Source organism: Ranitomeya imitator, chromosome 5 (assembly GCF_032444005.1).
Source record: "Ranitomeya imitator isolate aRanImi1 chromosome 5, aRanImi1.pri, whole genome shotgun sequence".
NCBI classification, from domain to species: domain Eukaryota; kingdom Metazoa; phylum Chordata; class Amphibia; order Anura; family Dendrobatidae; genus Ranitomeya; species Ranitomeya imitator.
Window position 1 is genome coordinate 239,710,876 of NC_091286.1, and position 14,110 is coordinate 239,724,985.

Genomic DNA, 14,110 nt, shown 5'->3' on the forward strand with positions numbered 1-14,110 from the left:
ATTTGGACACAAAGGTTATGCGCAGCAATGGAGTGAGAACACTGCCTACTATTGTATACTTTGACCACATTTGTATCTGCTTTAAATTAGGTTGGCAAAGAAATGAATTACAACAACAAGTCTAAAGTGACATTATAACTGTACATTTAGTGATGAAATATAAGCATACATTTCGGCTTACCTTGTGCTAATGAGTGATAGTGATTTAAGTGCATTTGAGAGCCAGGAGTCTGTCAGGACTTCAAGATCTGCTCGCAATTGAAGCCAGGCTTCTCTCTTAGCTGGGCCAAAAAGTCCTTCAGCACAAACAGGCAGGAAATCATAGATTAAGTACTGCTTTCATGGAAATGTGAAATGTTTTCTTCCATTAAATTTCCCCCCAATTTTTTACAAAATGATATAGAACCTCTCATTACAGGAAAGTTACTGACTTATTATATGCAAAAGTCTATAACTGAATGATACCTTTGTGCAATACAAACCAGAATGCAAAGCAACCAGTTACATGATCAAAAGGAGAACTCTCAATGCAATATTAATTTCATTATGTAATAAGAGTATTGTGCTTAGTAGGATCCGACCAATTATTGACAGCCCATGTTTTAATTTTAAATTGATAGGTCTACTATTTACTTTACTCTCAGTAGCTCTAAACTGGACATATTTTAACATTGTTCTACCATGTAATGAACGTCATTGTTTGCTCAGATTGCTTTGGGCCTAATGTAATGACAGGACCCTGTATGCACCCAGATTTTCCTGGAACGGACATTTTCCCATCTACAACAATGTTTTCACTATATAACTATCAAAAGTCCCAATTTTGCAGGGACAATCCTGCATATTGGGCTACAATAATGGTGGGTTTTTGCAAACTGAAGTCCATAAGTAAGCATTTTGGGAGAAGTTCTGCCAATTCTTTGATACCGGGCTTAAATATCCAGAATTTTGCATTTGAATTGTTAGTAAATATGACAATATATGTCTAGTAGTCAAAATGTGGGCAACAGACTGGGCAAACAATCCTCAACTGCATCTTTTTCTATGACATGGCTGGAAATGGTCAGGTAGTTTAAGAACTGTTGGACTGTTGTTTGCAGTATTATTAATTTATTATGTAAGCATCTCCATCTTGCCTTATCATAGAGACATTGCTATGTCTGTGTCTGTTTACTTCTGTCTATTATATGCAACTAGATGGTGGCCCAATTCTAACGCATCGGGTATTCTTGAATATGCATGTCCACGTAGTATATTGCACAGCCAACATAGTATATTGCCCATCCATGTAGTATATTGCCCAGCCACATAGTATATAGCACAAACACGTAGTATATTGCCCAGACACCTAGTATATTGCCCAGACACGTAGTATATTGCCCAGTGACATAATATATTGCCCAGTTACGTAGTATATTGCCCAGACACGTAGTATATTGCCCAGCCACATAGTATATTGCCCAGCCACATAGTATATTGCCCAGTGACGTAGTATATTGCCCAGTGATGTAATATATTGCCCAGCCACGTAGTATATTGCCGAGTGACGCAGTATATTGCCCAGCCATGTAGTATATTGCCCAGTGACGTAGTATATTGCCCAGTCACGTAGTATATTGCCCAGTTACGTAGTATATTGCCCAGTGACATAGTATATTGCCAAGTGACGTAGTATACAGCACAGAGCCATGTAGTATATTGCCCAGTGATGTAGTATATTGCCCAGTGACGTAGTATATTGCCCAGTCACGTAGTATATTGCCCAGTTACGTAGTATATTGCCCAGTGACATAGTATATTGCCAAGTGACGCAGTATACAGCACAGAGCCACGTAGTATATTGGCCAGTCACTAGTGTTGAGCATTCCGATACCGCAAGTATCGGAATTCCGATACCGAGATCCGATACTTTTGTGATATCGGGTATCGGTATTGGATCAATAGGGATGTGTAAAATAAAGAATTAAAATAAAAAATATTGATATGCTCACCTCTCCGGCGGCCCCTGGACATCATGCTGCTAACCGGGAGGCTTCTTTGTTTAAAATGCGCGCCTTTAGGACCTGCGAATGACGTCCCGTCTTCTGATTGGTCGCGTGCCGCCCATGTGACCGGCACGCGACCAATCAGAAGCCGCGGCGTCATTCTCATTCACAAAAACTCCTAATTCTAGGAATTGAGGACCTGTGAATGACGTCACGGCTTCTGATTGGTCGCGTGCCAGTCACATGGGCGGCACGCGACCAATCAGAAGCCGGGACGTCATTCGCAGGTCCTAAAGGCGCGCATTTTAAACAAAGAAGCCTCCCGGTTAGCAGCGTGATGTCCAGGGGCCGCCGGAGAGGTGAGCATATCAATATTTTTTATTTTAATTCTTTATTTTACACATCCCTATGGATCCCAGGGCCTGAAGGAGAGTTTCCTCTCCTTCAGACCCTGGGAACCATGAGAATACCTTCCGATACTTGATGTCCCATTGACTTGTATTGGTATCGGATATCGGTATCGGCGATATCCGATATTTTTCGGGTATCGGCCGATACTATCCGATACCGATACTTTCAAGTATCGGACGGTATCGCTCAACACTAACAGTCACGTAGAATATTGCCCAGCTACTACGTAGTATATTGGCCAGTGATGTAGTATATTGCCCAGCTACATAGTATGTTGCCCAGCCAGGTTTGTCACAGGTGAAAAAATAAAAAATAAACATATACTCACCTTCCGAGGGAGCCCTTGTAGTCCACGGCAGCTTCCGGTCCCAGGGTTGGTATTAGCGCAGGACCTGTGATGACGTCGCGGTCACATGACCAAGACGTCATGGCAGGTCCTTCTGCCACCGGAACCTGCAACGGAAGATGGCGGCAAGCGCGAGCTGCTATGAAGGGTGAGTATAGCAGGTTTTTTTTTAATTATTATTTTTAACATTACATTTTTTACTATTGATGCCGCATAGGCAGTGTCAATAGTAAAAAGTTGGGGACACACAGGGTTAATAGCGGTGGTAACGGAGTGCATTACCCGTGACATAACGCGGTCCGTTACCACCGGCATTAACCCTGTGTTAGCGGTGACCGTAGGGGAGTGTGCGGGCGACATGCAATGACTACGGGGAGTAAGGAGCGGCCATTTTCTTCCGGACTGTGCCCGTCGCTGATTGGTCGCAGCAGCCATGACAGGCAGCTGGCGAGACCAATCAGCAAATGAATAACCGTGACAGACAGACAGACAGAAGGACAGACGGAAGTGACCCTTAGACAATTATATAGTAGATATTATTTATACCGTTATTAATACTGTTTAGGATTTCGTACATTTTGATTAACTGCTCCAACTATTGTTAACTTTCACCCAGATGCACTGCCCATGTGTACTGCCATGGTATCGCACCTGGCGCGGTGTCCGGTTACCGTGGTCACCAGGGAGTTGATGATGTTCCTCTCTCTGGCTACACACGGTGCGGGATGCCAGCGTCGGCCGCTGGGGAGCACAGCATCACAGTGTAAGTGCGCCAATTGGTGCATTTGTTATTACCATATATTTCCTAGAACAAGGTGGTCCCATGTGATGTCACAGGACCAACCTCATTGGTCTAATTTCAAAGATCCTTTTGTAAGCAGCTATTGCTTTTACTACTCACATGACTACACCACGTGACTATAGATGAGCATTGCCATTGGTGTAATATCTGAAAGGTCCTTGAATACACTTTAGTGGCTAAGTAATTCCAAAGCTTCCATTGGCTAAATGCGATCTGTGAAGCCCGCCTCTGGAAATACGACGGTTGTGACTACACTAGTGAGACGCTACACATCGGTCTTTTATTTCGTCTTAATTGTATGCACTATATAGGGAACTTCTTTTACTGCACTAGCCACGCCTCCTGATGAAGCTAATTAGGCGAAATGCGCGTCGAGGTGCCTGGCAGCACGGCAGCAGGAGATACCCACCCCCTACAGATCAACCATGGCTACAGGTATAGCAAGATAATATGTAAAATCCAAAATCTATTAATCCCTTTGGGCTAGAGTATGAGCAAGGTATACCATTCCTTTGCCATTTCCTTTTACCAAATAGCTTTTTCTACTATATTTTGCTGATTAATATATGGTATATAATTCTAGTTCATTCATACCTAGCCCAAATCCCTATACCTAGGCTTTAATGACCTAATTGCCATGGCTGTTTCTATTTATAGTTATGGAATCTCAGATTGAGGTCTTTATGCAATATACAGGTCCTTCTCAAAAAATTAGCATATAGTGTTAAATTTCATTATTTACCATAATGTAATGATTACAATTAAACTTTCATATATTATAGATTCATTATCCACCAACTGAAATTTGTCAGGTCTTTTATTGTTTTAATACTGATGATTTTGGCATACAACTCCTGATAACCCAAAAAACCTGTCTCAATAAATTAGCATATCAAGAAAAGGTTCTCTAAACGACCTATTACCCTAATCTTCTGAATCAACTAATTAACTCTAAACACATGCAAAAGATACCTGAGGCTTTTATAAACTCCCTGCCTGGTTCATTACTCAAAACCCCCATCATGGGTAAGACTAGCGACCTGACAGATGTCAAGAAGGCCATCATTGACACCCTCAAGCAAGAGGGTAAGACCCAGAAAGAAATTTCTCAACAAAAAGGCTGTTCCCAGAGTGCTGTATCAAGGCACCTCAATGGTAAGTCTGTTGGAAGGAAACAATGTGGCAGAAAACGCTGTACAACGAGAAGAGGAGACCGGACCCTGAGGAAGATTGTGGAGAAGGACCGATTCCAGACCTTGGGGAACCTGAGGAAGCAGTGGACTGAGTCTGGTGTGGAAACATCCAGAGCCACCGTGCACAGGCGTGTGCAGGAAATAGGCTACAGGTGCCGCATTCCCCAGGTAAAGCCACTTTTGAGCTACAGAGAAGCAGCACTGGACTGTTGCTAAGTGGTCCCAAGTACTTTTTTCTGATGAAAGCAAATTTTGCATGTCATTCGGAAATCAAGGTGCCAGAGTCTGGAGGAAGACTGGGGAGAAGGAAATGCCAAAATGCCTGAAGTCCAGTGTCAAGTACCCACAGTCAGTGATGGTGTGGGGTGCCATGTCAGCTGCTGGTGTTGGTCCACTGTGTTTCATCAAGGGCAGGGTCAATGCAGCTAGCTATCAGGAGATTTTGGAGCACTTCATGCTTCCATCGGCTGAAATGCTTTATGGAGATGAAGATTTCATTTTTCAGCACGACCTGGCACCTGCTCACAGTGCCAAAACCACTGGTAAATGGTTTACTGACCATGGTATTACTGTGCTCAATTGGCCTGCCAACTCTCCTGACCTGAACCCCATAGAGAATCTGTGGGATATTGTGAAGAGAAAGTTGAGAGACGCAAGACCCAACACTCTGGATGAGCTTAAGGCCGCTATTGAAGCATCCTGGGCCTCCATAACATCTCAGCAGTGTCACAGGCTGATTGCCTCCATGCCACGCCGCATTGAAGCAGTCATTTCTGCCAAAGGATTCCCGACCAAGTATTGAGTGCATAACTGAACATTATTATTTGTTGGTTTTTTTGTTTGTTATTAAAAAACACTTTTATTTGATTGGATGGGTGAAATATGCTAATTTATTGAGACAGGTTTTTTGGGTTATCAGGAGTTGTATGCCAAAATCATCAGTATTAAAACAATAAAAGACCTGACAAATTTCAGTTGGTGGATAATGAATCTATAATATATGAACGTTTAATTGTAATCATTACATTATGGTAAATAATGAAATTTAACACTATATGCTAATTTTTTGAGAAGGACCTGTAGAATCTAGCATGGTGTGGGACTCATCCTGCAGTTTGCTTTTTGGTTGTTATTTTTTGTTTGTCTTTGTTCATCTTGCGTGATTCTCACATATTTATTGGTAATATAACACTATTGTTCAAAATATTTAAATAAAGTTTATTATCTTTTCAAACTTAGTTACTTCCGTCATGCTATATAGTCCTAGTTATATAAATACCAAATTTTGCAAATTTGGACTGTAAGCACTGTAGGTTTAAAAGTTTAAGAACTGTTGTAAATAGACAATTAGAAGTTGTTTTTCTGTAAAATATATTATAGAGATGGAACAAAAAATATATGTGTTAATATGAAGGTCACATTACTGCTCAATTAAGAATTATTGTGATCTTAGCCAAAGTGGGAACAAAATTATTGTGTCAAATTGTGTAACTTTCTCATAAGTACAATACAATAAACTACTAAGTAACAGTTTACAGTATATACACTCCCTGCAGAAATATATGTGGATAAGTAGACATGTTGGTGTGATCCAAATAATAACATGTAAGCTACCTCCTACATTGTTCTTGTAAGTATTGTACAGCTCTTTTACTCGTCTGTATCGGAAAGCCAACTTTCTCATCCAATCTACACCGCCTCTAACACCAGTCGGCAAGCAGAGCGTTGTACTACTTGATGCTGCCCGGAAGCCGTCAGTGGCAAAACTGTAAGAACTGGAAAAGAAAAAAATATTTAAAATATGTAAAGGTAAACTTCACACATATAGATAGCTATTTGATCACTACTGAGGTATTAATAAATTATATACTGTATACAGTAATAATTTATCGGAATGCAGCAGGAGTATTACATACAGTACATCATGTCATCATCTAAAAGGATGGAGAGATAGAAACCATTGAAGGGACCAGGATTACTTTATAAATGCTTGTCATAAGAAGTGAATTAATAGGTTTTAATGCACACATTTAAAACTAGAGAATGAGAAGAGCCTGTCTCCAAAAAAACGAAAAAAAAAAACAAACATGAAATTTCCTAAATGGAAGAGTAGACATGACAGGATCAAGCTAAATTTGTATTCTCCTGTTCGTATGAGATTTGCACATTTAAAGTATTTATGTTGTAAAATCTCTCCACTACTCACTGCCACTAATAGGTCCTCTTCGCATCTTCGGATTAGCGTTGGCTGCAGTGAATCTCCAGGCTGAAGCTTCTGAGTTTACTTGGCCCAGGAGGTTTTCGCGCATGTGCCCAGATAGATTGTATTGCATAGGGTGACATCATAAGCCTTTACGTGGGCCACAATCTTTAAGGGCGCATGAAGAGAACTTTCAAGGGCCTAGCAAATCTTGGAACCTTGGTCTGACGGCAGAGGTCAAGGGATTTCACCACTGCCGGCATCAATTCGAAGATGTGACAAGAACCAGATGGGTGGCAGTGAGGAGCAAAGGATTAGGAGAGGTGGTTATAAGGATTTTTATATATATTGTATATATTTTGAAGGCCTTTTGTGGGTCACAAAAATGGCCACCACTTTGCTGAGGCAAAAAGTGAAGTGTTAAAATAGAAATGACTGAATAAGAGAACACGGTCATTTATTGTGTTTTAACAGGAGCATGAAAAGAAGCAGCAAAAACTTGGAACAGGCAAAAACTTAGATCAGAAAGTGACAGACAGATTTGTGATACCATGAGAATTAAAGATTTGACTAAAAGAAGCCCTGCCATTATAATTTTTTTTAATAAATCTGTGTACATGTGTAGGTAATGTAGTGTGTGTATTTATATACTCATCTACCCCTGCCTTCTCCGGTGCCCAGTGGTGTTGTATTTCTCTTCTCAGTGACATCTCCAATCTTCAGACTCTGACCGTCATGCTGTGCTCTACATTACTTGTACAAGCCTATGGAGCATTAGAACGAGGCTACATAGACTTTCATTGCAAAAGAGACTTCCAGCTCAAGTCAGATCTAGTGATGAGCGAATAGCATTGTTACTCGGGTCTCCCCGAGCATGCTCCAGTGATCTTCGAATATTTGTTAGTGCTCGGAGATTTAGTTTTCGTCGCCTCAGCTGCATGATTTACGGCTGCTAGACAGCAGGCTGTCCAGTAGCCGTAAATCATGCAGCTGAGGCGACGAAAACTAAATCTCCGAGCATTAACAAATACTTGGAGATCACCTGAGCATGCTCAGGGAGACTTGAGCAACAATGCTATTCGCTCATCAGTAGTCAGATTGTCTGAAGAGTGGTGACATCACTGAGAAGATTAGTGAACCGATGCAGGATCCCTGAGAAGGTGGTGGTAAGTGAGTATAATAACATATTCACACTACATTATATACACATGAACACAGATTTATTTAAATACATTCTTCATGGGAGTTCTTCTTGAAGTTCCAGGCATAGTTAAAGGAATTGATGACCAGATGTGTCCAGACCTGTCTCTCAATCCTCTCTGAACAAAAACCGCATTTAGGAAACCTGTTTTTCAACTGGTGAAGGCTGATGGACAGGTCTGGTCACAAACTCCTCCATTAGCAACCTTTTAGAGTACAGTAGAGCTGTGTAATCTGTGGTGAAAATTAACAAGTGCAGGATGAGAAAAACCATAATACTCATATATTAGCAACTGCCTCGTAGTCATGTCCCCAACACATTTGATAAAATAAAGATAAAATGAAAACCTTGACGGAAAAGAAGAACTCTGAGAAAATAATGGCACAGTATGAAAACATGTTAAACTAAGTATGCTATGCTTTATTCTAAACAAAGTATGCAAAAAGTATATCACTTTGAAGCAAATAACTGAACTGGTATCTGGCACATTTTTATCTTTAGAATAATAAAAAAAATACAGTAATTCAAAAATTTTAACTGTTCCTGAGAAAATTAGGGATGTACGATATCACATGTAAGTTTTAGCTGCATCTTCAATGTTTCCAGTGGGTAAAAATTTTGAAGTAACTTGCTTCCAAAGAAAACGTAATATGACACAGAATGTATTTATTAATTTAATAAAATAAATTTCAGATAAATGATAATGTGAAGTCTCATAATGGTATTTTCACATGGAAGGGTAAAGGGGAACCAGAGACTTGCATTATGATTTCACTGCAGCAAAACTACATGTAAATAACGCAATTTCGGCAGGTCAATGGCATTAGCATCAAGCCAGAACTGTAAAGTGATTGCCATTGCAACCTGATGTGAACATGTTCTGTAGATGCAGAAAATCAAGTCACATAGTTTCCCTGCCATGTCCCTTTGAAAGCTAAAACCTCAGGTCTATTAAGTGTTCAGCATGCAATAAATCAATGGTGACCGTTTTCAAGACATTTTTACATTACCATAGGTGATAAGAAAATGTTTTTTTGGGACATTTATTATTTTAATAAATATTTCATAGCTCTAATATGAACAGCTAAATACCTTAAGTCTTGGCCATTATCATCTGAAGAGACGTCATCAACATGGACCTGATCACATTCCTAATAAAGTAGAGCAAATTAATATGAAGCTGTGCGGTACTACCAAGATCAAGCAAAAAATAGGTGTACATAGTTTATTTTTTATCAATTAAGAAAGTCTATAAAAAGAATACTGAAAATCAATGTTTGCTGTGACCACCCTTTGTTTTCAAAATGGCATCAATTATTTAAGCACTATTGCAGAAAAATTCAGGATTTTGTACTAGTATAATCAGGTGTATGGCTCACAAATTATACCAAACTAACAATTGACATCAAGTTCATATGTAAGTTGAAACACAGTTATTGACTGAAACAGCTGTGTAGGAGGCTTAAAGGGAACCTGTCACCTCAAATTGGCGGGATATGTAAATGCATTTTTTCTTTCCGATGGGCGACGTTTCATCTTCATTTCTCCACCCCATCTGTCCCTGTTGTCCGCAATATGTTCGAGAATTAGAGTACATGTCCTCCATAGTTCACAAGTGCGCAATGCAATCTTTGCTCGTGCACACTGCAGTATGCTTTGCCCAATTGCGAGCAAAGACGAAAAGCATTACTGCACATGCGCCCGTGCACAATGTCCCAGAACAGAGCGAAATACTTCTGGGACATAGTGCGTCGGCGCATGTGCAGTAATGCTTTTCGGAGGACAAGTATTCTAATTTTTTAACATATTGCGGACAACAGGGATGGATGGGGTGGAGAAATGAAAACAAAACGCCGCCCATCGGACCACAAAAAAGGAATTTACATATCCCGCCAATTTGAGGTGACAGGTTCCCTTTAAAACTGGGTGAGGAGCAGTCAAGCGCTCATACAAAGGTGTGGTTGTAGAAGACAATCTCATGTCATAGATCATACACATGGCATGACTAAGCACAGCAACAAGACATGAGGTATTATATGGCATCAACAAGGTCATTCCCAGGTTAAGATTTTGAAGCCGACTGTGGTTTCAAGATGTCCTATTTTGAAGGAACACCAAGAAATGAGCAATGATGTCCAACAATGCCATCCGTTCAGGCATTAGCTCTAATGTGCAAGCGCAGACCTAACAACATCAGGGATAAAGTAGTCAAAGCTTATCTGGGTAGCTTTTCTAGAGTACCTATACAGACTTTTCTTGCTACAGAGAGAAGTGGCACATTCCCTTGTCTAGGCTGCGCCTGCTGTTTTAATGTTATTAAATCCAGTACGATCACCCATCCTCATTCCGGCAAACAATATAAAATCAAGGGATTCTTCACGTGTGAATCCAACAATGTTGTATATGTGATTAAATGCCCATGTGGCCTACTTTATGTCAGAGAAACGACTCAGCACACCCGTGACCGAATTGCTAGTCATAAATCCACCATACGGTGCAAAAAAACCTGGCTCCCTCTCCCCATCACTTTATTTCCGCCAATCATTCGGTCTCACAACTCCGGTTCCAGGTCCCTAGAGACCCCGGCGGGACGGCAACCATATTAATCTGTTAAGGGAGAGAGAATCTCACTGGATTTATACCTTGCAAACCCTTACACCAAAGAGCCTCAATAGGGAACTAGATTGGGTTGTCAGATAACTTTTTTGGAACTGTGGTCCCCCGCTCAATTCTAATATGCTCTTTCGTGGCTATACATTTTAATCATTGGTTATGCCCAATACTCTAGATTCGACTGAGATGTGTACAACAGGCTGACTTCTAGTCCACTCCATATGCACTAACCTCTTTTCAATACTTTCAGGCAATCTGATCTCCACAATCCGTTACGCCCGACAAGGGTAAGTACCCAGATCTCATGTTTCAGCTTTATTTTTTTATCTTTATTTTAATTTTATTTCTATTCATTCTTTATTTTTGTTTTTTTTCAATCTCAATTTTCATTTTTTTTTCAATCATTTTTTTCAATTTTTTTACTTTATATAATTTTTGTTATTTTGCTTCTTTTTTTCATTTTACTGCTATTCTCTCCTCTTTCTTCTTTTTGCTTTTCCTGCAACTATGTGCCAATTTTTTCCTTCCTTTCATATTTATCTCCATTTTTCCCATATGTTGCGTTCCCCATTCCCCACCTTCAATATTCATTTATTTATTAACTTTATTTTTATTATTATTTTTATTATCTTCATTCATTCATCATTTACTCATTCATTTACATTTACTTGTAACTTCATTTTTATTTTTCATCTTCTATTTTATTTTTTATTTTATTTTCATTTGTTATTCATCTCTCAGGTTTTTTATGTCCATTTCATTCATTCTTCTCATCCTCTCTTTTCATTTGACTTATTTTCTCTATTTTTTTCCTCCCCTTTGCCCCCTTTTTGCCTTTATTATTATATGCTTCATTCCCTCCGTTTTCTTCATCCCTCCATTTCTTCATTCCTCCGTTTTTTTTCCCTCTTTATTCCCCTTTGCTTCATCACCATTGTCTATTCGCATTCTCTCCCAGTTACCCGCTCATTCCCATGTCCTCTTCTCCATTCATTCTCCCTGTATTTTCTCTTCCCTCCTCCCTGATCATGTTGTTTGTCTATGCTCCTCCCACCGGCGTGTGTCCTTCTTTCTCCCTGACGCCGCCTGTACTCTGTAACAACAGCGCCTTCTCTTGGTCCACAGTGCATGCGCCGATCATTTCTCCCATTGCGCCCGTGCCCGCTCCACTCAGCGCTCCAAACCTCTCCCATACTGCACACTGCGCATGCGCACGCCCCCCTCTGCGTGCCCAGCCTCAGCTTCCACACGGTGTGCGCTCGTGCCCCATCCTCCCCACCTCTCACCTTCCTCTCCCCACACTATATTAAGCCACTGACCACCAATGCTGTCACACATCACCACAGACCCCTGCCATACGGGACCCACAGATATGGGTCTTGGCACCACCATGCCACCATCATGTTATCAGCATGTGTGGCCGCTACCTTTACTACATACCCCCTCTCTCTTTCTAGTTCTCACCAGGACCAATGTGCCTTTCCGGATTTACTCAAATACTGCCATATAGGTATCTTCCTCTCTCTCTCTTTTCCACTACTCACAAGTACCGCTATTTGACACTCTTTTTGTCTACAGCTCTGTCAGTGAGCCCCTATACTCTACTGTGGCTCCTCTTCTCCTACTCTTATCTTTTTAAAAGGTCAGTGCTATGTTTACACTTACTCAGCATCTATGTATTGTATTATACCGCACAAGTATGCTAGCTTGTCCTCATTCCGGCTACGTAATCCTAGCTCATGTGAAATATGCTGCTAACTTGAAAAACGCTCTCTTAGGATCATTCCCCTGTATATATGTGTATATTAAAACATTTTTTTGCGTGTTGATATTTCGCTTATTGTATATATTTTGGCAAGTATTCTATTTGTCAACATTATCTTGCATATACTTGTCATAGAAACACATGCTCTCCCCCCCCCTTTTTTGTCACTGTGACATGTTAAATAGCCACCGCATGTATAGCATTTATATCACTGTATAGCACTCTGTTTTCTCCAATTTATCGTATGTTTATTATTTTTTTCAGTGAGGTTTGATAAAGACCCATTACGGGGTCGAAACGTTACCTTGACACTTTTTTCTACTTCTGTAGTGATTCAAATAAATATCTGACTTCTGTTACGCATTTGAAAACCTATACTCTGAGTGCGGCTGTTTTTTCTCTTCTATGATTTTGACTGGATTGACTCCAGGTCCTGCCTGAACCTACCTCATATCCAGTAGAGTGCACAGCTTTTTCTCTAGAACTATCTGTTCAGAACTGGCAGCAACAATTGGGATCTAGCTGCTCCCAACAATAGTGAGGAGAAGTACGGACAGAAGTAGTCTTTATTTAGGAATTGTCACCAAAAACCATACTTTCAATAAAGGAACAAGGCTAGGTGATTCAAATATTCATGAAAACATATTAACCAGGGTTCAGAAATATGTCAGTAAGTGCTCTGGATGGATGAGTCAAAACTTAAAATATTTGATTGCAATAAAATCTTGTTTGTTTTTCACTGGTGAGCGGTGTTTCCCACCAGAATGCTGAGGACTACGGCTAAGGGGAGTGACAGGCCGCAGTGTGCATAGACAGGGCAGCATTGTGAGAGACTTACCGATATGGGCGGGTGTGCAGCTGAAAATGCATCAGACAGTATCGCACTATGGAATGCTGGTGTTGGCTGACACACCGGGCGGCGCACACCGGGCAGAGCATTGCTGCCCAGAGGGACATGTGATGAGCTGAATTTTGCAAAGGGCATTATTTATTCGCTCCGCTGTTATATGGACTAGGGGTTCAGCGGGCAAAACTGGAGACCACCTACTGCCACCAGAAGCAGGACCGTGAAAAGAACCTGGAGACACCACGTCGATCGCTGCTGGCATTCCATTACCCATGGGACCTTCAGCAAGTAACTAGCTGAGATGCCACGATACATGAAACTGTTAACTAAAGACTGTCTACTGAACCACCTGTCATGCTGCTTAAATTATTGCATTTCCTGTTGGCCTCTTTATCTCCCTGCGAGGAGATCTTTATTGTTGAAAGATAAAATACAGTTAAACTCTGTTCTACAGCATTTGTGTTACTACATCCCACTACCTGCTTATTACAATTCATATACTTCATGTAATACCGACTATTGGTGCAGCCTGCATAGGGTCCTAAAAGCTAAAGGGTCCACATCCACCTCCAAAGCAGCCTCTATCACTGACACCTTATTGGACCTTATGGGGATCATATATTGATCTTTTGCTAAATGATAAAAATTTTTTAAAGCTATTAACACTTCTATTTTTGAAAGAAATCTTATTTTGCATCATGCGGGCAGCATGGTGGCGCAGTGTTTAGCACAGCAGCCTTGCAGCGC

The 14,110-nt window shown here is 40.7% G+C and overlaps 1 protein-coding gene across 4 annotated transcripts in view; it reads right to left on the bottom strand.

Moving 5' to 3' along the window:
- Positions 1-14,110, bottom strand: part of EYA4 (EYA transcriptional coactivator and phosphatase 4) — a 588,086-nt gene that overhangs the window by 16,187 nt on the left and 557,789 nt on the right. For all 4 annotated transcript variants that reach the window (XM_069726001.1, XM_069726000.1, XM_069725999.1 and 1 more), the window contains 3 exons: positions 9,231-9,289; positions 6,352-6,512; positions 182-296 (listed from right to left, as the gene is read on the bottom strand). In XM_069726001.1, the coding sequence (XP_069582102.1) occupies positions 182-296; positions 6,352-6,512; positions 9,231-9,289 (335 nt within the window). The remainder of the gene's footprint in view (positions 1-181; positions 297-6,351; positions 6,513-9,230; positions 9,290-14,110) is intronic.